Source organism: Mobula birostris, chromosome 3, assembly GCF_030028105.1.
Source record: "Mobula birostris isolate sMobBir1 chromosome 3, sMobBir1.hap1, whole genome shotgun sequence".
Lineage (NCBI taxonomy): Eukaryota > Metazoa > Chordata > Chondrichthyes > Myliobatiformes > Myliobatidae > Mobula > Mobula birostris.
Window position 1 is genome coordinate 59,911,450 of NC_092372.1, and position 21,794 is coordinate 59,933,243.

General features: G+C 41.6%; 1 protein-coding gene across 2 annotated transcripts in view; it reads right to left on the reverse strand.

Annotated features, from left to right (window-relative positions):
- Positions 1-9,864, reverse strand: part of kita (KIT proto-oncogene, receptor tyrosine kinase a) — a 78,023-nt gene extending 68,159 nt beyond the window's left edge. For both annotated transcript variants that reach the window (XM_072252698.1, XM_072252699.1), the window contains exon 1: positions 9,741-9,864. In XM_072252698.1, the coding sequence (XP_072108799.1) occupies positions 9,741-9,786 (46 nt within the window). In that variant the 5' untranslated portion in view covers positions 9,787-9,864. The remainder of the gene's footprint in view (positions 1-9,740) is intronic.
- Positions 9,865-21,794: the final 11,930 nt, after the last annotated feature.

Below are 21,794 nucleotides of genomic sequence, written 5' to 3' on the forward strand. Positions count from 1 at the left end.
GGCTGACCAGCTTGTAGATACTTGGTTTGTCTTTGCTGCACTTTTTAAACAATAGAATAAAATTAATCATCTTCCATTCAGTGGCTGACAATGAAGCAAATATCTCCACATGCCTCTATAACCCCCTTTAAAAAAAGTTCAAAGTTCAAAGTAAATGCATTATTAAAGTACATCTATGTCACCATATATTACACTGAGATTCATTTTTTTGCAGACATTCATGGTAGGTACAAAGAAAGACAATAGAATCAATGAAAAACCACACAGAACAAAGATGAACAAACAACCAATGTGCGAAAGACAACAAACTGCAAATACAAAAAATGAAAAAGATAACAACAATAATAAATAAATATCAAGAACACGGGTTGTAGAGTCCGTAAGAGTAAGTCCATAGATTGTGGAATCGGTTCAGTGTTGCAGAGAATGAAATTATCCCGTCTGGTTCAAGAGCCTTATGGCTGATTGATAATAACTGCGGCCTCCCACAAAGTCTGAAAATACACTCAGTCGGGCCTTAAGGATTTATCCACATTTATTTCCTGTAAGTCTTCAAGCACCTCCTCCTTGTTCCTCCAAAAAACCTCCAGTTCTTGACCTTATTTCTTCAGCAACCATCATTTTCTCCTCAGTAAATAGCAAGGAAAAATAATCATTAACATTCACCCACCTCCAGGAGTTCAAAACATAGGCAACCTTGCTCATCTTTAAGGGGATCTACTCTCTCCCTAGCTACCCTTTTACTCTTAATTTCTTAATACCTCTTGGGATTTCTCTTAACTTTACCTGCCATCTCATACCCTCTCTTTGCCTTCCTGATTTCCAGTATGTTGAATCTTTTTATAGTCATCAAGGGATTCACTTGATCCCAACGTCATAAACCCAACGCATGCCTATTTATTTGACCAGAACCTCTATATCTCTCATCAGCTAAGGTCCCTAAGCCTGCCAGGTTTACCCTTCACACCGACAAGTACACGTTGCTCCTGGACAATTGCTTTATCACTCATAAAAGCCTCCCACTTGCCATTCATTCATTTCCCTTCAAACAGACCTACTCAATTACCTTTTGATATATATTGTCTAATTCCCCTTAATTAGTTTAGCAGAGGTTGGAGTGAGACAGCAGTCTGATAGCTGCAGCACTATGCCTCCCATCGTAATGTTATTGAAATTATTTATGGGGAATGAATTTGACCCAGGCAATCCTGAAGACAGAAGTCAAGTTAGAGTAGGTGAAGAATGAAGTTAAAGATGCCTGCTCAAGGAACTTCTTTCTTATGTGTCCATCACAGAAGAGCATTTGTGATTTTGAATTTTACCTCCACAAAATGGAATATATCTCTGACTATGAAACTAAAAATCTGTTAGGACATCTTTTAATGGGGACAGGAATAATGTGTGCTTTTTAAAGAGCTGGATGTTAATGACAATAAATTGCAGACATTTCATGCAGAAGAATGCCAGTCATCCAAGGTAAGTCCTCACCCAATACCAGTTCCCACCAATTCTGCACCCCTGCATGACCCATCCACCATAATATATTTATTTATTTAGAGGTACAGCTCTGTAACAGGCTCAGTAACAAGCCCGTGCTGCCCAATTACATTTATGTGATCTATTAACCATACACTCCAGGAGTCTCGGAGGAAACCCATGCAGTCACAGGGGATATACAACCTCCTTGCAGAGAGCAGCAGGAAATGAACCTGGGCAATGGGCACAGTAATACCATTATGCTAACTGCTACTCAATACTCTTTCTTTTCTTATTCATTTACTGTTTATCTGATTTGCTGGAAAATATCGCTAATAATATTCCTTCTATGGTCACATTCAAAAACTTCCCATTGAAAGAATATCATCAAACATTCATTCTGCTGTTTCCGTTTCTACTCCTAAATTTATGTCTACTTGCTACCATTCATTTGGCAAGTGGAAAATTACCTGTGATGTTCTAACCTTGATAATTTTGAATTCCTATGCCTTTAACTAATTCTGAGGCATGAAATATTTTTCCATCTCTCTACAGAAATCCGAAACTGGGTTTATATTCCGACAATGTCATTGAACTGAAGCCCATCAATGGAATGTTCTTACCCACTGTATCCAGCACAACAAACTATTGTGGTTGTTGTAAGCCAGAAGTGAAACAGAAAATGCTAGTAAACATTGTTAACAACAAGGCAGCATTCTTGATTTCTTGCAGCCTTTTCCCTAGAGTGGTATCAAGACCTGCCAGTAAAACTTAGTTGTAATCAGAGGAAGGTTTCTACTGAATGGAATGCAATCCAGACTAAAAAAATGTTTTAAAGATGTTTTGTTTGCAGTGTGATTGCTTCAGTTGCAAGGCATCATTTTCTTCTGGGCAGCAATCTAGCCTAACCCATCCACAGCTGGTTCATGTATGTCAATCTCTTACTCACTCTTCCTTCAGTTAGTCCTGACGAAGGGTCTCGGCCTGAAACGTCGACTGTACCTCTTCCTAGAGATGCTGCCTGGCCTGCTGCGTTCACCAGCAACTTTGATATGTGTTGCTTGAATTTCCAGCATCTGCAGAATTCCTGTTGTTTGCCTTTCCATCACATGTTGATTTTATTTCCCTCTCCACATAACTGCTGAGTATCCCCAACACTTTCCCCATTTCCAGTTAAAGATGGCACTTCTGAAGATGAGTGATGGCTTACTGATGGTTCGTAAAGCAAGAAATACAACTAAATACTTCATTATTAGCACTTTTCTGTGGTAAATTGTGATAAACCATCACCGCATACAATGAAGAGGTGAGTGAAGGAGAGATTGCCTCAAGGGTTGAGCTGTGCTGTTGCAATGCAAAGTCAAACCATGGTCAAGGGGAAGTGGTTGGAGTGAGGTCGAGGCATGTTTGAGACGGAGTTGGATTTGGCGACAGAGTTGAGGTGAGTGGAGCGGAGGTTGGGTCGATCCAAGTGCCAGGCTGATCTGGAAAGGTCTAGTACAGGCTGGAATGTGGTGGCGGGGTCCAGCCCAAAGCGTATTGATTCGGTGGGGCCCAGGTCCTAGTGCAGGGACAACCCGATGTTCGGACAATTTAAGTGGCAGGACAGATTGCCTGAAAAGGCAGGGTGTTGGGACCGGATGCGAGGGTTGGGCTGGTTCTGTTAGCTGCCCCATGATGTTTACTTCGCTGAGGCTGTGTCCTGCTCCGGGCTTCGTGACAACCTGCCTCGCTGTGTGATGAACTGAGGGTGAGGTGATGGGCCTGCTCTGGCTGCCCTGGTCTTCGGGTTTATGGACTCACTTTTGCTCTGAACGTTGTCGCTCGCTTTTATTGTTTGCATGATTTGCTTTTTTCTCTCTCTCTCTCTGTGCACTGGGTGTTGTTTTTTTTTAAACTGGGTTCTTTCGGGTTTCTTGTTTTATGACTGCCTGTAAGTAGACGAATCTCAAGGTTGTATAATTTTGATAACAAATGTACTTTGAACTTTGACTTAGGGATGTTTACTAAGGATTTTATACTGTTCACCTTCATTTGAGATGTTGTTTGAGATCATGACACAATTTATACCTGCATGGAGCAATACTTAAACACCAGTCAGGCATGGGATGACATGTTATACTCTGTGCTGTACATGTGCCAGACAATTGCCATCTCCAATGGAAGAAAGCCAAGGTAGCTGTTTGGCACTCAATGACACAACCCTCACCAGATCGCCTGTTGGCAATATCTTAGTGGAATTGTGGGAAAGAAGTCCTCATTGATCATGAAAATACTTCCACAACAAGGACAGGTCAGAGAAAAGTATTCAGTCACAAGTGTCTCATTTTCTAATTCACTTAAGCAGTTTTACCATCTAAAAATCATAACTTCATTATGTAGTAAAAATCTCTTGCATACCTGGGGAACTATAGGTTCAATAACACTCAAGAAATTCAACACTGTCCAATACAAGACAATCCACTTGATTAAAGTTTTTTTTCCACTATCTTCAACATGCTTTCCTCCTATCATTGGCTCTCAATGGAATCAATGAGTACTCGCTATAAAATGTTCACTAACAACCTCACACACACTCTTCAATGGATATTCCCAGCCTACTGCCTCTACTGTTCAGGTTGAAAAGGACATGCAAGCACAAGGAAACACTGCTAAAGGTAAGTTTCTGTCCAAATCATGCAACACTTTAACTTGGAAATATGCTATAATTCTTTCATTCATCACTTAGTCAACTTCCTTGAACAGCGTAGTGGGATTACATGGACTCAATCAGTTCAAGACAGCGGCTCAGCTTAGTCAATGCAAATAGAACATAAAACATAGAACAGTATAGCCAGACATCCCACCTCTCCCAGAAGTTTCGGGAGTCTCCCGCATATTAATAGAGGCTCCCTGATGCCCACAAATTATATACAATATCCCGGAAATCAATTTTTTTTTGAGTGAGCGCGAGAGAGAGAGCGCGCAAGGGTGCGCCATGGCAGAGTGTTCCAAAAAAAATATAAAACGTACGTCACCCCAGACTACCCTAAAGTGTACCCCTGCCTAATAGGGGTCAAAAATAATGACAACGTTGCTCGCTGCACTGTTTGCAACAGTGACCTTTCTATTGCCCATGGTGGGTTAAAACTGTAAAACACATGTTGAGATGAGTTTAACAGGTGTCATTCATTCATTAGCATAGCTAACGTTATTTAAACTAGCTGGCCAGCTGCTAAGGAGCTACCCTATTGCAGACAACCCATCTCTTCCGGAAATTCCGGGAGTCTCCCACAAATTGATGGTGTTACCTCCTTGAAATGAGTTTTTGCAGGGTGGGATGTCTGGTGTAGCACAGTACTAGCCCTCCGGCCTCTGGTGATGTGCAGATTTTCTTAACCTACTCCAAGATCAATCTACCCTTTCCCTGGCACATAGCCCTCCATTTTTTTTTGATCCACGTGCCTATCTAAGATTCTCTTAAATGCCCCTAATATATCTGCCTTGACTACCAACCCCAGCAGTGCTTTGCATGCATTTACCACTCTCTGTGTAAAAATACCCATCTCTGACAAAGATCATGGGTCCCATGCGGAACAGATCGTTCTAGAGCACCACTAATCATGGATCTCCAGGCAGAATACAGTCCATTTACTGCCATTCTCTGCCTTCTGAGAGCAAGCCATTCCGAATCCACATAGACAACTTTCCCTGGATACCATGCCGCCTGACTTTCTGAATGAGCCTACCATGGGGAGCCATTTTGAACACCTTACACCACATCCACCACTCCACCTTCATCAATTTTTTGGTTATTTTAAAAAAAAGTCAATCAGGCTCATGAGACAAGGCATGCCCCACACAAAGCCATGCTGACTATACCTAATCAGACCATGATAAGGAATATCAAAATGTTCATAAATCCTTTCTCTAAGAATCATCTCCAGAAGTTTGACCAAAGCTAATGCAATACTCAGTAGTCTAGAATTCCCAGGACTAACCCCATTATCTTTCTTGAACACAGGAATAACATCTGCCACCCTTTCATCTTCTGGTACTACTCTTAAGGTCAGTGAGGATGCAAAGATCATCACCACAGCCATCTCTTCCCTCTCTTCCAGCAGTAACCTGGGGTATATTCCATCCATCCCTAGAGACTTACCTATCCAAGTGTTTTTTCAATAGTTCCAGCACATCCTCTTTCTTAACATCAACTTGTTCCAGCATATCAACCTGTTCTACATCATTCTCACGTTCATCAAGGTCCCTCTCACTGGTGAATACTGAAGTATGTAGTAAAGGACTTCCCTTACCACCTCTCTCCTCCAGGTATACGTTTCCTCGTTTATCCCTGATCGGTCCTACCTTCACTCTAGTCATCCTCCTGTTCTTCACATACATATAAAACTCCTTGGAGTTTTCCTTAATCCTATTTGCCAAGGTCTTCACATGCCCCCTTCTAGCTCTCCTAATTTCCTCCTTAAACTCCTTCCTGATTACTTTGTGACTTTCAAAAGTCCTGTCTAATTTTTGCTTCCTAAATCTTAAGTATAATTCCTTCTTCTTCTTTACTAAATGTTCCACTTCTTGGTCAACGATGTTTCTTTCATCCTACCATCCTTTCCCTGTCTCAATGGGACAAACCTATCCAGAACCCCATGCAAGAGCTCTCCAAACGCCCTCCACATTTCAATGTTCAGCTCTGTGGGAATACCTGTTCCCAATTCACGCACCCAAGTTTCTGCTTAATAGCATCATAATTAGGCCAATGAAATACTTTCTCATTGTCTACTGCTATTCTTGACCAAGGCTATGCCAAAGGTCAGGGAGTTGTGGTTACTGTCTCAAAATGCTTATCCTAAAGAGATCTGTCATCTGTCCAGGTTAATTGCCTAGTACTAGATCCAGAATGACCTTTCATCCTGTCTGTTTGTCTACATATTGTATCAGGAACCATTCCTGGATACACCTGATAAATTCTGCCGCATATAAATCTCTTTACTAAGGAGGTGCTAATCAATAGTAGGAAAGTTGAAGTCTTCTATAACAACAACTCTATTATTTTTGCACCTTTCCAAGATCTGCCTACCAATCTGTTCCTCAGCGTCTCCGTTGCTACTGGAGATGGGGGTAGTGGGTCTATACAATACACTCAATAGCATGATTGCTCCCTTTCTGTTCCTGACTTCCTCCCACACTGTCATAGTAGTTAATCTGTCCACGACATCATCCATTTCTGCAGCCGTGGTACTACCCTGATTAGCAATGCCACTCCCCCACCTCTTTTAGCTCTCTCCCTGTCCCTTTTGAAACATCTAAACCCCAAGACATCCAGCAGCCAGTCTCTGGGATGGGTAGGAATGGATAATAAATACTGGGCTTGCCAATATATACCACAAAATAAAATCTTTTCTTTGAAATAAACAAAGAAATAACAACATTTAATATACAGTATATAAAAATAACAAAATAACTATATATATATACACACACACTCAGTAGCTATTTTGTTAGGTACACCTGCACACCTGCTCATTCATGCAAATATCTAATCAGCCAATTATGTGGCAGCAGCTCAATGCATAAAAACATGCAGACATGGTCAAAAGGTTTGGTTGTTGTTCAGACCAAATATCAGAATGGGGAAAAATGTGATCTAAGTGTCTTTGACCCAGGAATGATTATTAGTGCCAGACAGGGCGGTTTGAGTTTCTCAGAAACTGCTGATCTCTTGGGACCTTCACGCACAATAGTCTCTAAAGTTTACAGAGAATGGTCCGAGAAACAAAAAAACGTCTCGTGAGCAGCAGTACTGTAAGCAAAAATGCCTTGTTCATGAGAGAGGTCAGAGGAAAATGGCCAGACAGGTTCAGTCTGACGGGAAGGCAACAATAACTCAAATAATCATGCATTACAACAGTAGCGTGCGGAGTGCATCTCTTATGCAAAGCATGTCGAACCTTGAAGTGGATGGGCTACAGCAGCAGAAGACCTCACCGGGTTCCACTCCTGTACTTAATAAAGTGGCCACTGAGTGTACGTCACTATTTTAACAGTGAATGCAAAATGAAATTATACTTTCCCATTCTAAATACTAACTTCTACTTTAATTAAACACTTCAAGCTGTTTGACAGAAATGGCATCAAGTACCAAACATGCCAAAGTATTTCAAGAATAATGACCAAAGACTTTTCGGAAAGATAACATCTTCAGGAGCACCTGACAAGGGCTGAGAGAATGAGAGGATGAATGAAGGTTGATAGAGGCAATTCCAGGTTTCAGGTCAACGCACTTGAAAGAATCACTGCCAAAGGTGAGCAGATTCAAGTCAAGAGTTTCATCATTCTAAAATGTTAATCTTGTTTCTTTTTCTGTAGACACTAAGTAGTCTGAAGGAACATGTTCAGCTTTTTTCTCACATTCTTTAATATGAATATGCATTTGTCTGCTTATTTCTATTCATATGAAACCACTGAAAGATTATAAATTAAATATAAATGAAATATCATAATAGAAATTGTCATTGCTTATAATGTACTGGAGCATTGTGTAGACACACTCAAGATGAAATTTGAGGAATACACAGAAAGGGACCAGAATCAGAATCAAATTTATTATTACTGATTTATATGACATTTGATGCTTTGTGGCTGCAGTACAAGAAAAATATAATGCAGAATATGAAGAATGACAGGATAGTGTCTGTGGGTTCATGGACCATTCAAAATCTGTTAGTGAAGGAGAAGAAGCTGTTTCTGAATCACTGAGTGTGCGTTCTCAGGCTCCTGTACCTCCTTCCTGATACAGTAAGGAGAAGATAGCATGCACTGGATGGTTTGAAGGATTAGGAATGTCTCAGTATAGGAACTTAAGGATAGAAACAAAGATGGGCCTTTGGGTCTTTATTGCTTGTATTGTGCAGGGTTAAAGTGTTAATGCTGCACTATCTCCATATCCCTTGATTCACTTCATAAGCCAAAAGCCAGTGAGAAATCAATAGAGGATAACAACCAAGGCCATTAACCTGAAACGCTAAGTATGTTTCTCTCTGGACAAGGCTCCCCGATTTGCTGAGTATTTATTTGTTTAGATTTTATTTCACGTTTCCAGCAACCATTGTACCAAAATTGGAAATGAATGGATGGAATATGTGTTTCCCTAAACCTGAGCAGGCATCAAGAAAACTCTGGTTACAACGGAGCCTTGCAGTTAAACGACCTTCTCTGTCGTTGGTGCTGTCCAGGCAAAACCGGCTACTCCAACCTATACAGTAAGTTCTGACAGCGGGATCTTCAAAAGCAATCTCATCCTCCTGCTACGTTTGATGTCCACAAACACAAAATGCTTGCAACCTCAACGAGTATGCTGAAGAATTTTACCGTTCAACCTAAATGCAAACACACGTGCTTTCAAATGGATGACCAACTCAGAACCTTCCAACTGAATCCGCAAGTACGCCTGCCTGGTCTGCTGCGTTCCTCCAGCATTCTGGTGTGCTGTCTGCAAGTACGGCGCTGAGAACAAAATGTTCCTTCATACTCTCAAAGGACGGCAAATTTGAACAGATAAAACTTACTACTGAGGTAAACTCTACTGTCTCTCTGTTACTTGCGTCTGCTTACCAGCTAATTCGGTTTGCATCTATTTTCATATTAGATGCTTAAATTCCTCGTCATTACAACAGCTAGTTACTTCAGAACCAAATAACATACTTGCCACACCAGACTAACCGGAGTTTTAATATGCAGGAAGCAGAGAATCTCCAATAACATACAGTTTTTTTTTCCATACTCGGTCTTATGATATGCATTCGGGACAAAGCCGCCACGAAGAGCTAACAAGTTCACGGGTCAGGGAGACAGATGAAAAGAGAGAGAGAATCGGGCAGAGTCAATCAGAATAATACACACAAAATGCTGAATGAAATCAGCAGGTCAGGCAGCCCCTCTGCAAAGGAATAAAGAGTCGACGAATAAAGGCTGGGACTACAAAATTATCTCGTGTTCGTGGGCAATATCTAGAAGTAAATAAAACATCACGTCCAAATGTTCAATTTTTCCATTCAGACTGTGAGGCAACTTTCAATACTGGACTATGATCCACTGGTGGAGAATTCCTCTGGAAACCGGATACTTTATTTACATTTTACAGTTCGACAGAAGTTAAAGTGTACAAAATCACGGACAAATAACGCGAAACTGTGCTTTTCAGTGGGAGCATTAAACACAGTAACACATTTCAAATTATCAATATTCCGAGAGTAAAGAAACAGTCGCTTCCTTGCCTTGACGAACTATCAGCGTGAGCAGCAGAGCGGGAGCCCAGCACATGATGCCTGGAGAGTAGACACTGTTTATTCGATTGAATCACCTGCCGGAGTTAAACTCTTAGCTCTGAAGTCGCATGTCCCAGCCTCACACAGCTCTGATCCGCTTCGTCCTCTTGCCACCAGTTTTACGGAATGCCGTCTCTGACGCGTTTCCCCTTTTCTCCTGAAGATTGGTCTGCCCTCGCATTGTACCAACCCTCCAAAAGTTTTACTATTGCTTTTGTTGTTGCGCGTGTATTTGAATAACCGTCACTCGCAAAGCAAATGAGTTGTTTCCTAAGTGGATTTAAAAAAATAAACATTCACGGCTGAACATATTAAAAAGGAATATGATGAAAATGTAAAGCATCAGTCAGCATCCAGATAAAGCTGAAACTTAGTTTCAACTTGTCTCTTTCACTTTGTGTATCATCACATGCGTACGAGTTGCTAGTTTTCTTTCTGATAACCATCATTTTGGCTTTTTTCCCTTTTTATTATCTTAATTTTAGGCAATGGGTCATATCGATATATTCGGATGTCTGAGCAGCAGCCGATACGTACTATGCTTCAAAACTTTGAATCGTTGCTCTGATTAGCGAAGGAAATGGGTATCGCATATTCTCAAAGACAACTGGAATTGGCGGTTAAAAGTGCTGATGTACAACAACCATATGGGGAGGGGGAACAAAAATTTCAACAACCCCTAAGAAAATACAGAGGGAATGTCCCACTTGCATAAATACAAGTTAAAATACACCTAATACATCTTTTTTTAAAATGTTTAACAATCAGAGCGCGGATGAGTAAACATTCAGCACCACAGACTTGGAGGAGAAAATGTATAGTAAAAAATAAGCATGCATCAGGGGAAGTCACGATCAAATTACTTGGTGCTCCGTGTGATCATACCTTCATCTCCAAGTGATATAAACCTTTGAGATGACGCAAAGCGCGCGCCCTAGTGTTAACGTTCTCAACCGTGATGAAAGGCGAGAGAAACTTCAGACTTCCCCGACCCAAACTGATAATGAGGGGGGAGTGGAGGCGTGAGTCAACTGAGTCTGAAAAACGGCGGCTGGGATCACAATAGTCGGTAAACTCGCGCCCATGTTATTATCTACTTGTGCACCCAGAATTTGCGTTCTCATTTTATTTCCCTGAGTTGAGAGCCCTGCGGCGCTAACCGCAGTTTACTGGGCTGGTGTCTAAGTATTAAATCCAACTGCATAGGAACGGAAGCTAAAAACGAAAATTGCAGATGCTGGAATATTTAAAAACTGACAACGAACGCTCACCTTAACCTGTACAATGTCTACTTTTTGTTCATTTTGGATTGCCACTACCTGTGGAAAGAGAAGCAAATATTTCAGAGCAATGACCCGCATCATACCAATGAACTTATCAGCTAGGTGATGTTTCATCAGTATTGCTTTTAATTTTCTTTTTGTTTTTTTTATATAGAACATGTTGGAGTTAGCTGCTGCTGTTTGAACCCATTAATGGACCTCCAAGGCAAAGTTCCAGTGGCATTCATTAGACAGGCGGAAAGCTACCTACCTGTAGATCCAGTAATGCCTCTGAGCATCTTTAGTGCAATAGAAGAAGCATGAATGCTTTCTATTATCAAGATTCCAATCTCATATTTATCTGCTCCACTACCCCCTGACAGATATTAATAACTCACAGTTTCATGCTCTCATCTCATAGCTTTAAACATTTCAAGATATGGAAACCATTGAAGATGGATTGGAAAGGTTTAGAAAGCTATGGTTCGAATAGGACAAGCTTGGATGGGCATCTTGGTTAGCATAGATCTCTGTTTGGCCAAAGTGCCTTTTCTGTGTGCTGTATGACTCAATACATCTCCCATATACATTCAAGCTGATTTAATAAGACCCCACTCTATTTTGTAAGAGGTGGCACACAAGTGCAGAGTACTGATACACATTCAGCACCACAGACCTGAAGGAGAAAATACTGGAAATAATTCTTGCAGAGGCTGTGGTGACTATGACCATTGGCAACATAAATCATTGAAGATGGCTGTATGTTCATATTTAATCACCTTGAATCCTTCTCATCCTACAACCTTCATACAGTTTTAAATTTCAGTTAGTGCATGATGTTCCTACCTAGTCCCTCATCAACTCTTTTGAGTCCTTCTACTACCAGATATCGAACAATTCCCAGTTTGCCTGGCATGGCAGCTAAACAGGACTACATTGAGAAAGCTGATGCCACATTGACGAGGCATGCACAATGCCTGATAGTCAGTATCCCATTCTAGTTGCAGCAAAAGAAAAGACTGTCTGAGTGTCGCGGTGCGGTGCTGCATGTCATGCTATGGGTACTGGCAGTACAGCAATCCGCCCCTCAGCAATCAAACTGGATTGTTGGCCAGGAGGATGCCAATAGTTTTATGAATGGACCGTCCTCTCAGGATGACTGTTTTCAGAAATCCATCACTAACAATCATCCATTTCTCCAACAGAAAACTCATGCCGACTGCAGCAACAAATGATCTGCTGGAGGAACTCAAACACCTGAGGTTCTGCAAATGCTGGAAATCTTGAGCAACACACAAAAGTGCTGGAGGAACTCAGCAGGTCAGTCAGCATCTATGGATGAGAGTAAACGGTCGAGCCCCTTCATCAGGGCTGGAAAGGAAGGGGCAGAATAAGTTGGGGTAGGGGAAGGGGGAGAAGCCAGTAGGTGGCAGGTGAGGCAGAAGGTGAGGCAGAAGGTGGGTGGGTGGGCGGGAGGGGGGACTGGGAAGTGATACATCAAAGAAGTAAAGGGCTGAAGAAAAATGGCCTTGGAGAAGTCAGTGTACCATGGAGGAAATGGAAGGAGGAGGACAACCAGAGGGAGATGATGGGCAGGTGAGGAGAAGAGGTGAGAAGTAACCAGAATGAGGAATGGAGAAAAAGAGAAGGAGGGATGTTCCCTAACTGGATGTTAGAGAAATCAGTGTTCATGTCTTCAGTTTGGAGGCTACCCAGATGGAATATGGTGCGTTTCTCCTCAGCCTGAGCTTGGCCTCACGGCAGCAGAGGAGGCCATGGACAGACATGTCAGAACTTGAATTAAGATGGGTAGCCATCAGGATATCCTTCCTTTTTCAGCAAACAGAGCAAAGGTGCCCGACGAAGTGATCCCGCAAAGTACCTCAGGTCTCACCAGTATAGAGGAGGCTGCACCAGGAGCAATGGGTACAATAGGTAACCCCAGCAGACTGACAAGTGAAGTGTCACCTCACCTGCAAATAGGTCAATCAACATGAGGGAAGAAAGGAACTGTTGCCATTTTGGGGTCAGGACTGAGGGTGGAGAGGGCTGATACAAAGAGGAGAAGGGGAGTGGTGAGGAAGAGCATGAAGTGACTGGCGGACTGTGGAGAGGTAGAAGATAGTGGGTAGGTATTTGGAGAGAGACAGAAAAAAAATGAGGCAGATGGAGCGAGAAGGGATATGGGGATATTGAAGACCATAGAGGGCTGCTGGAGTGTGATAAGCAGGGACACAAAAGACTACTAGTGTTCTTACCACATACTCTCCTCCATGCAAACCACGGCTTTCCGAGACAAAACTCTGCAACCTGAGGCTGGGCCACTTGGGCTGGCAATGCACCACATCATCATTCAGGCCATTGTTAGCTTCTTCTTCTGCAGGCAAGCAGTTCATCACTGACCTTGCTGTACCACTGAGGGAGAAGTGGAATCCCAGTGCTATGCATGCAGACTCAGACTTCAAGGGTAATTAAGTTTGTATACCTACCTGTTGCACATTACACCACTGGTGTTTAGGATCCAATCCTACAGTCATGACTCTTCATTCCACCTTCCTGTCCTGCATTTCCTGCAGTACACCAAAGACTAATATCCAGGTGAAGATCAGTGCAGTTCATTCAACTTAATCGGTCACATTCACAATGGATCTAGGAAGAACAATGGCAAGTTGAACTCAAACACGAGGAAATCTGCAGATGCTGGAATTTCAAGCAACACACATAAAAGTTGCTGGTGAATGCAGCAGGCCAGGCAGCATCTCTCTTCGTAGAGATGCTGCCTGGACTGCTGCATTCACCAGCAACTTTTGTGTGCGTGGCAGGTTGAACTGTTGCCTTGTGATCAATGCGTAATACCCTGACCACCAGGCCACTGTGTACTTTCATTCTCTTTCCTGCCTTCCCTGTCCCTAGCCTCCAATAAACTTCCGATAAAGTTCATTGCAAAAACAAGGAAGAATGCTTCATACTTTGACTAGGCAAGTGGCTCTCAATCTGCTTGCTCCTGTGTGACTCACTTGCAGCTTTCAGGGTCTTATGATGTTTGCACCCCTGCATCTTGTGCATTTACTTAAATGGCATTTTCAATAGGGTCTCATATTGGTATCAGCAGTGCACCAATGGAAGTACATTCATCCCCTGGGCTATAGGTGGAGAGTCACTGAAGCAGCTGCATTACATCCTTCCCAAGTTAATACCGAGCTCATCAATTTCAGATAACGATCCTGTGAGTTGCAATTCCACCTTCTCTTTGAATTCTTTATTTATCGCTATGCCATTCCCTTTTGCTTTGAACTTTCTTCCTTTACATTTAATCTTCCCCAATTTCCAGTTCCTTTTTCTTACCTTCTCCACCTCTCAATTGCGCTGTTTTTAAATCTTGCTTTAACCCCTGACCTTTTCCAGACCTGATGAAAGATGGTTGAACACCTACACGGAAGCCTAATACACAGAGCGCCAGTGTGTTGCTTTTGTTTTCTTACTTTTGAATTCCTGCTCCACCCTTGCTTAAACAAAGTGGCAGAAAATATTTCCATGCCAGAACTGTGATATGTCTACTAGATCCTCCTGATCTTCTGCTGCAAGTTACGGAGAAACTTCTAATTTTAGATGATTATATTTTCTCTAACTACAAAGCAAATACATCTTAAATTTTTTCTACCAAAATATGTTTAAATATCAGATTACTCTAACAATTGAGCAGTCAAACCCTTCTTCCTAAGAGGGTTAGAATTAAGTTCAAAGAACTGGGTGACCAGCCACATGCTTCAGTTAAACAAATGCTGTCCTCCCAAAAATAAAATCCTCCTGTGGTGTAAGTAATAGCCTTCAAGATTAGTTTCGCAATTGCTGTGTTATTCTTTATTGTTTTAGTGTAGTTTCATTTGGTAATACTATTTCAAAAACTGTAATATTTTCTGAATATTGGAACATAAATGCAACCAGAAAACACTATTTTGTGAATTAGCTAGTTAAGTTTCATCTACATTTATTAAAAGTTTCTCATTTTGAAAAAAAAATGCCACGTCATATCCATTCCCCAATTAGCCTTTTTTAACAGTTCAACAATTGGCCTTTAATTCCATGGAATTTAATTTTAGTTTACAGTCTCCTATATGAAACCTATGTTCAATACATCACAGAAATCCACGTGACCAACATTCATAAATATTCCCTTTTCAACTACTTGTGTAGGGTGCCATGGTAAGATAGCGGTTAGTGTAACAGGTCAGGGTATCAGAGTTTGGAGTTCAATTCCAGCACTGTCTGTAAGGAGATTTTGTGCTCTTCCCTACCACAGTCCAAAGATGTACCAGTCGGTAGACTAATTGGTCATTGTAAATTTGTCTCTGATGAGGCTAGTGTTAGATAGGTAAGTTGTTGGTTGGCAGGGCTCATTGGGCTGGAGCCACCCGTTTTGTGTTCCTTAAGGTTGTTATAGCTGGGATTGGTAATGGCAACAAGCTCCCAATACCTATTAAATGCTCCCAATGGTGTGCACCTCAAATAGCCCCTGACAACCAAGTCCAGCTCCTGGCCTTCATCTGTGGCTTAACCATTTCTATTGACAGAAGAAGGGGCATAGGTGGGTTGCTGGTGCCTTAAAAACAGTTACTTCGGGCAGATGGGGCTTGTCAGCCATGGTCTAGGAGATGGAAAATTCCGATATCAAACCTCCACCCCCTTTTGGCTATATCCACCCATGGGGAAGGCTTTGGGAGTAAACTCCGGGGGAAAAATCTGGAGCTGAAGCCCTTAAGGCAGTCCTACATGGAGTTCAATGCTGACTGGCAACTCCTGTGATGCTGCTGGTACCAAACTGTATCAGTCTCTACGGTTCCTTTGGGTTTATCAGATGCATGGAGAGGGGGAGCTTGCCACATGTGCTTGCTCTCCATCTCGTACTCCCCAGGCTTGCGTATTTACACAGCTTGGATGCAATATCCATGGTCGACCGTGACCGATGGAGGTCTCACTCACTAAATAAAGTAAAAGATTTTGTTCAGATATGATCTAGTTTATTATGTCTGCAGGGCCCTCTCCAATCAACGCAGTAATTAGACCTTTACACCTCCAGGTTGAGTCAGTAGTGAAGAAGGCGAATGCAATGTTGGCATTCATTTCTAGAGGAACAGAGTATAGGAGCAGGGATATGATGTTGAGGCTCTATAAGGTGCTGTTAAGACCTCACTTGGAGTACTGTGGGCAGTTTTGATCTCCTTATTTAAGAAAGGATGTGCTGACGTTGGAGAGGGTACAGAGAAGATTCACTAGAATGATTCCGGAAATGAGAGGGTTAACATATGAGGAACGATTGTCGGCTCTTGGACTGTATTCCTTGGAGTTCAGAAGAATGAGGGGAGACCTCATAGAAACATTTCAAATGTTGAAAGGCATGGACAGAGTGGATGTGGCAAAGTTGTTTCCCATGATGGGTAAGTCTAGTACGAGAGGGCATGACTTAAGGATTGAAGGGCACCCATTCAGAACAGAAATGCAAAGAAATTTTTTTAGTCAGAGGGTGGTGAATCTATGGAATTTGTTGCCACGGGCAGCAGTGGAGGCCAAGTCATTGGGTGTATTTAAGGCAGAGATTGATAGGTATCTAAGTAGCCAGGTCATCAAAGATTATGGTGAGAAGGCGGGGGAGTGGGACTAAATGGGAGAATGGATCAGCTCATGATAAAGTGGCGGAGCAGACTCGATGGGCCGAGTGGCCAACTTCTTCTCCTTTGTCTTATGGTCTCATGGTCTTATGGTCTTTAATTATTTACTCCAGCAACCTTCCTCTAACTTCAGCTCATGTATCTAGAATTTCCATAAATTTGATCACTTACCTTTTTTTAAACAAAGCCTTAAATTGCTAATGATGCATTAATACATGACTGAGTACACACTCTGTAAAATTTCTCAGAATCTATCTTCTTACCATATAAAGATTAACATTGAAAATTAATGCTTAGGCCTTTATTTCTAGTAATGACAATTTAAACATCCACCCACTGCCTTATACGTTTCTAAAGTAATATGGACAAACGTATCTTCCAGGAAAACACCTGACTGTACTTGGTTACCTTATGAAAGAAAAAAGACCAGTGGATGCAAATTCAGTTGCCAAGCAAAATGTGCAGCTGAAAGAGAAGAATTTGACTTTAACTAACACATGTGTTTAGAGATTCTATATCATTTTTCACTCACTGATCCTAATATTTGTTACTTCACTGAAGCTTTGAGATAATGCAATTGAAATCAATGTACTAAACGCACCAGATTTGTGTTTTCTTGTAACGCTGGAATCAAACCCCTTCAAAGAGTGCTCATGACAAATTTTTGAAACAGAATGAAGTTTAGAATCAGATGTATTATCATTGACCTATATGACATGAAATTTGTTGTTTTCTGCAGCAGTACAGTGCATACACTAAAAGTTACTATAAATTCCAAAAATAAATGCATAGTGCAAAAAGAAGGAATAATAAGATAGCTAACGGGTTCTTGCACTGCTCAGAAACCTGATGGCGGAGGAAAAGCGGTTCTTAAAGCACTGAATGTGAGCCAACAGGCTCCTGTACCTTTCCCGCGACAGTAGTAGTGAGAAAAACGTACGTCTCAGATGGTGAGGGTCCTCAGTGGTGGACACAGCCTTCTTCAAGCACCACTTTTTCAAAAGGTCATTTGTTGTGCAACATTTTTTAATAAAGTTGCTATTTGATTCAGTCCTATTTTTCTTCATGAATGTCCATCTGGAAGTTGTGACATTCCTCCAAAAGGGTTTTCCTTTTCTACCTTTACATTGATTTCTGTTTTCCTTTGAGATTTTGAAGTAAAATCTTTGAACTGAATTGTTAAATTTGTTTTTCCATCTCTACCCTAACTTCTCTGACATTCCCTGCTTATATTTATGAAAGCTTATTTGCTTAAAAACAGTGTGACATTATTCTTCTTTCTTGACCCCTACTTTTAAACCAATGTGGTCTAAATACAGTTTATACCTCTTTTGCTAGTATATATATTGATTTTATGATCACCCTGCAATTATCCCGGCTACCAGATGCCAGCTGCATCATGCATTATCAGCAGAAGCCAAATGTACAGTAAAACTCCAGTAATCCTGCATACATAAGGCTTTAATGGTATCATACTGGTAGAACTTCCAATCTGTTGGATGTTATTTCAAGGGACAGGCCAATACATTTTTACTTCATTGTTTTGTTCCTCTAATGTTGCACAGATTTCCAACAAACACAGTAAGTTTTAAGGGAGTCCAGAATAAAAGCCATAAATTTCAAAGGAGCATGGGACAGAATCAGATGAGTTTCAGGAGTGTGTAGGGAAGGGGGCCCCAGTGTTAGAAACGGGGATTTGGGAATGGTGACTCTGGCATGTCAACATAAGTGTGGGAATGCGGCCCAAATGTTTAATAGGACAATAAGAAATGAGGCTTTGGTTCCTGAGAGCCCATATCCAGTGAACCACATATGGAAGCATTGGGATTTCCAAAGACAGAGTCTTAATGTATTATTTTCATGCAGTGGTTAGGGATTAGATATTGGATTCATATATTTCGAAAATAGGAATTTTTGGAACTGGAAGACTATTTTGCTTCATTTAATTCATTTCAGTTTTAAATTAAAATATACACTTTATATCTTTCAGTTGGTATTCTGATGAAGTGCCTAAAATTACTGGTTATTAGACCATAAGCATAAGAGCAGGAAGAGGCCATTGAGACTATCAAGTCTTCTCCGTCATTCCATCGTGACTGATATATTATCCCTTGTAACTTCATTCCCCTGCCTTCTCCCCGTAACCTTTGATGCCCTGACTAATAAAAAACCTATCAATCTCCACTATAAATATAACCTGGCCTCTGCAGCTATCTGCAGTAAAGAATTCACAGGTTCAACAACCTCTGGTGAAAGATATTCCTCCTCACCTGTTTGAAATGGACGTTACTCTATTTAGAGGCTGTGCCCTCTGGTCCTAGACTCACCCACTATAGGAAACATCCTCTCCTCATTCACAGTATCTAGGCCTTGCAATATTTGATAGGCTTCAATGAGATCCCCTTCATTCTTCTAAACTCCAGTGAGAAAAAGACCCAGAGCCATCAAATGTTCCTCATATGCTATCTCTTTCATTAACCTTCAGGGAATCTTCCACAAGGAATCTGAAGTCCCTTTACACCTGATTTTTGACCTTCCTTCCCATTTAGAAAATAGTTTATGCATTTATTCCCTCTACCAAAGTGCATGACCATACAGTTCCCTACGCTATATTCCATCTGCACATCTTTGCCCGTTCTCCCAATCTCAGCGCTTCTGCAGGCTCTGTACTTCCTCAATACCACTTTCCCCTCCACCTATCTTCATATCATCTGCAACTTTGGTCAAAAGCCATCAATTCCACCATCCAAATCAATTACATATACAGTAATCGGAAAAGAGGCAGTCCCAATACCAATAATTGTGGAACACCAGTCGTCACTGACAACCAGCCAGAAAAGGACTTTTATTCCCTCTCTTTCCCTCCTGCCAGTCAGCCAATCATCTTTCCCTGCTGGTATTTTTCCTATAACACCATGGGCTCTTATATTGTTAAGCACCACCTGTGTGGCACCTTGTCAAAGATCTTCTGAAAATCCTAGTAAATAATATCCACTGACTCTCCCTTTTGTCTATCCTGCCTGATCTTTCCTCAAAAAATTTCCACAGATTTGTCAGCCAAGATATCCCCTTAAGGAAACCATGCTGACTTTGGTTTGTTTTATCATGTGCCCCCAAGTACCCCAAAACCTTATCCTTAATAATGGACTCCAACATCTTCCCAACCACTGAAGTCAGGCTAACTGGCCTATAATTTCCTTTCTTCTGTATCTCTCACTTCTTAAAGAGTGGAGTGGCACTTGCAATTTTCTAGTTTTCCAGAACCATTCCAAAATCTAGTGATCCTAGAAAGATCATTACTAATGCCTCATTCAGAATTCTGGAGTGTAGTCCATCTATTCAGGTGACTTGTCTACCTTTGGTCCTTTCAGCTTCCTAAGCATCTTGTCCTTAGTAATTGCAACTACACTCTCTTCTGCTTCTGACACTTATAAATTTCTGGTGTCTTCCACAGTGAAGATTGATGCCAAATACTAAGATCATCTGCTGTTTCTTCGTCCACCATTACTATCTCTCCAACATCATTTACCAGCAGTTCAATATCCACTCTCACCTCTCTTTTACTCTTGATATATCTAAGAAAAACATTTGGTATCCTCTTTCATATCATTGGCTAGGTTACCTTCATATTTTATCTTTTCTTGCCTTCTGTAGGTTTCTAAAAGCTTCCTAGTCCTCTAGCATCCCACTAATTTTTGTTGTATTATGTGACCACTCTTTTCCCTTTATGCTGTCTTTGACTTCCCTTGTCAGCCACAGTTGCCTCATCCTTTCTTTAGAAAACTTATTCATGTTTAGGATGTATCTGCCCCGTGCCTTTGGGATTGATCCCACAAGCTCCAGCTATTGCTGTCCTGCCATCAACCTGCTAGTTTCCCTTTCCAATCAGCTTTGGCCACTCCACTTTTATGCTTCGGTAATTCCCTTTCGTCCACTGTAATATTGAAACATCTGACTATGTTTTCCCTCTCAAACTGCAGGGTGACTTCTATCACATTAGGATCACTGCTTCCTAAAGGCACCTTTACCTTAAGCTCCCTAATCAAATCTGGTTCATGACAGAACACCCAATCCAGAATTGCATTTCCCCCAGTGGGCTCAACCAAATGGTACATTAAAAAGCTAGCTTATAGACGTTCTACAAATCTCCTCCTTTAGGATCCAGCACAGACTTGATTTTCACAAAATATTTGCAAATTGAAATCCCCCATGATGATCATAACGTTGCCTTTTAAACATGCCTTTTCTAACTCACATTGTTATTTGTATCCTACATCCTAGCTGCTGTTCATAGTCCTGTATATATCTCCCATCAGGGTCTTTTTTGCCCTTGCAGTTTTTTTTAACTCTACCCACAAGGATTCTACATCTTCTGAGGCTATGTCAGCTCTTTAGGGAAGGTTATGGGTACATATGGAAGAGAATAGATCGCATGGATTTAGGGGAGAAAGGAAAGAAAGTTATTTGTTATATCTCCCCTCTTGCTGTGAAACAGAGACATCTCTTTCTCCCTTTTTAGGGAGAGAAAGCCTGTGGTATGTCAAGTACCAGGTGAATGGGTAGTCCTTGGGGTACTGCAAGTCTGCCTTTGCTGTTGCTTTGCTCAGGCTTGAGTGCTCGGTGGTTGGTGCCAATGCTTTTTTTTTGCCGGGGTGTGGGGGAATCATTGCTTTTTTGCCGGGGTGTGGGGGAATCATTGCTTTTTTGCCGGGGTGTGGGAGAATCATTGCTTTTTTTGCCGGGGTGTGGGGGAATCATTGCTTTTTTTGCCGGGGTGTGGGGGAATCATTGCTTTTTTGCCGGGGTGTGGGGGAATCATTGCTTTTTTTGCCGGGGTGTGGGAGAATCATTGCTTTTTTGCCGGGGTGTGGGGGAATCATTGCTTTTTTTGCCGGGGTGTGGGGGAATCATTGCTTTTTTTGCCGGGGTGTGGGAGAATCATTGCTTTGCTCTTCCTTCAGTTAGTCCTGATGAAGGGTCTCGGCCCGAAACGTCGACTGTACCTCTTCCTAGAGATGTTGCCTGGCCTGCTGCGTTCACCAGCGACTTTGATGTGTGTTGCACATATTATGTCT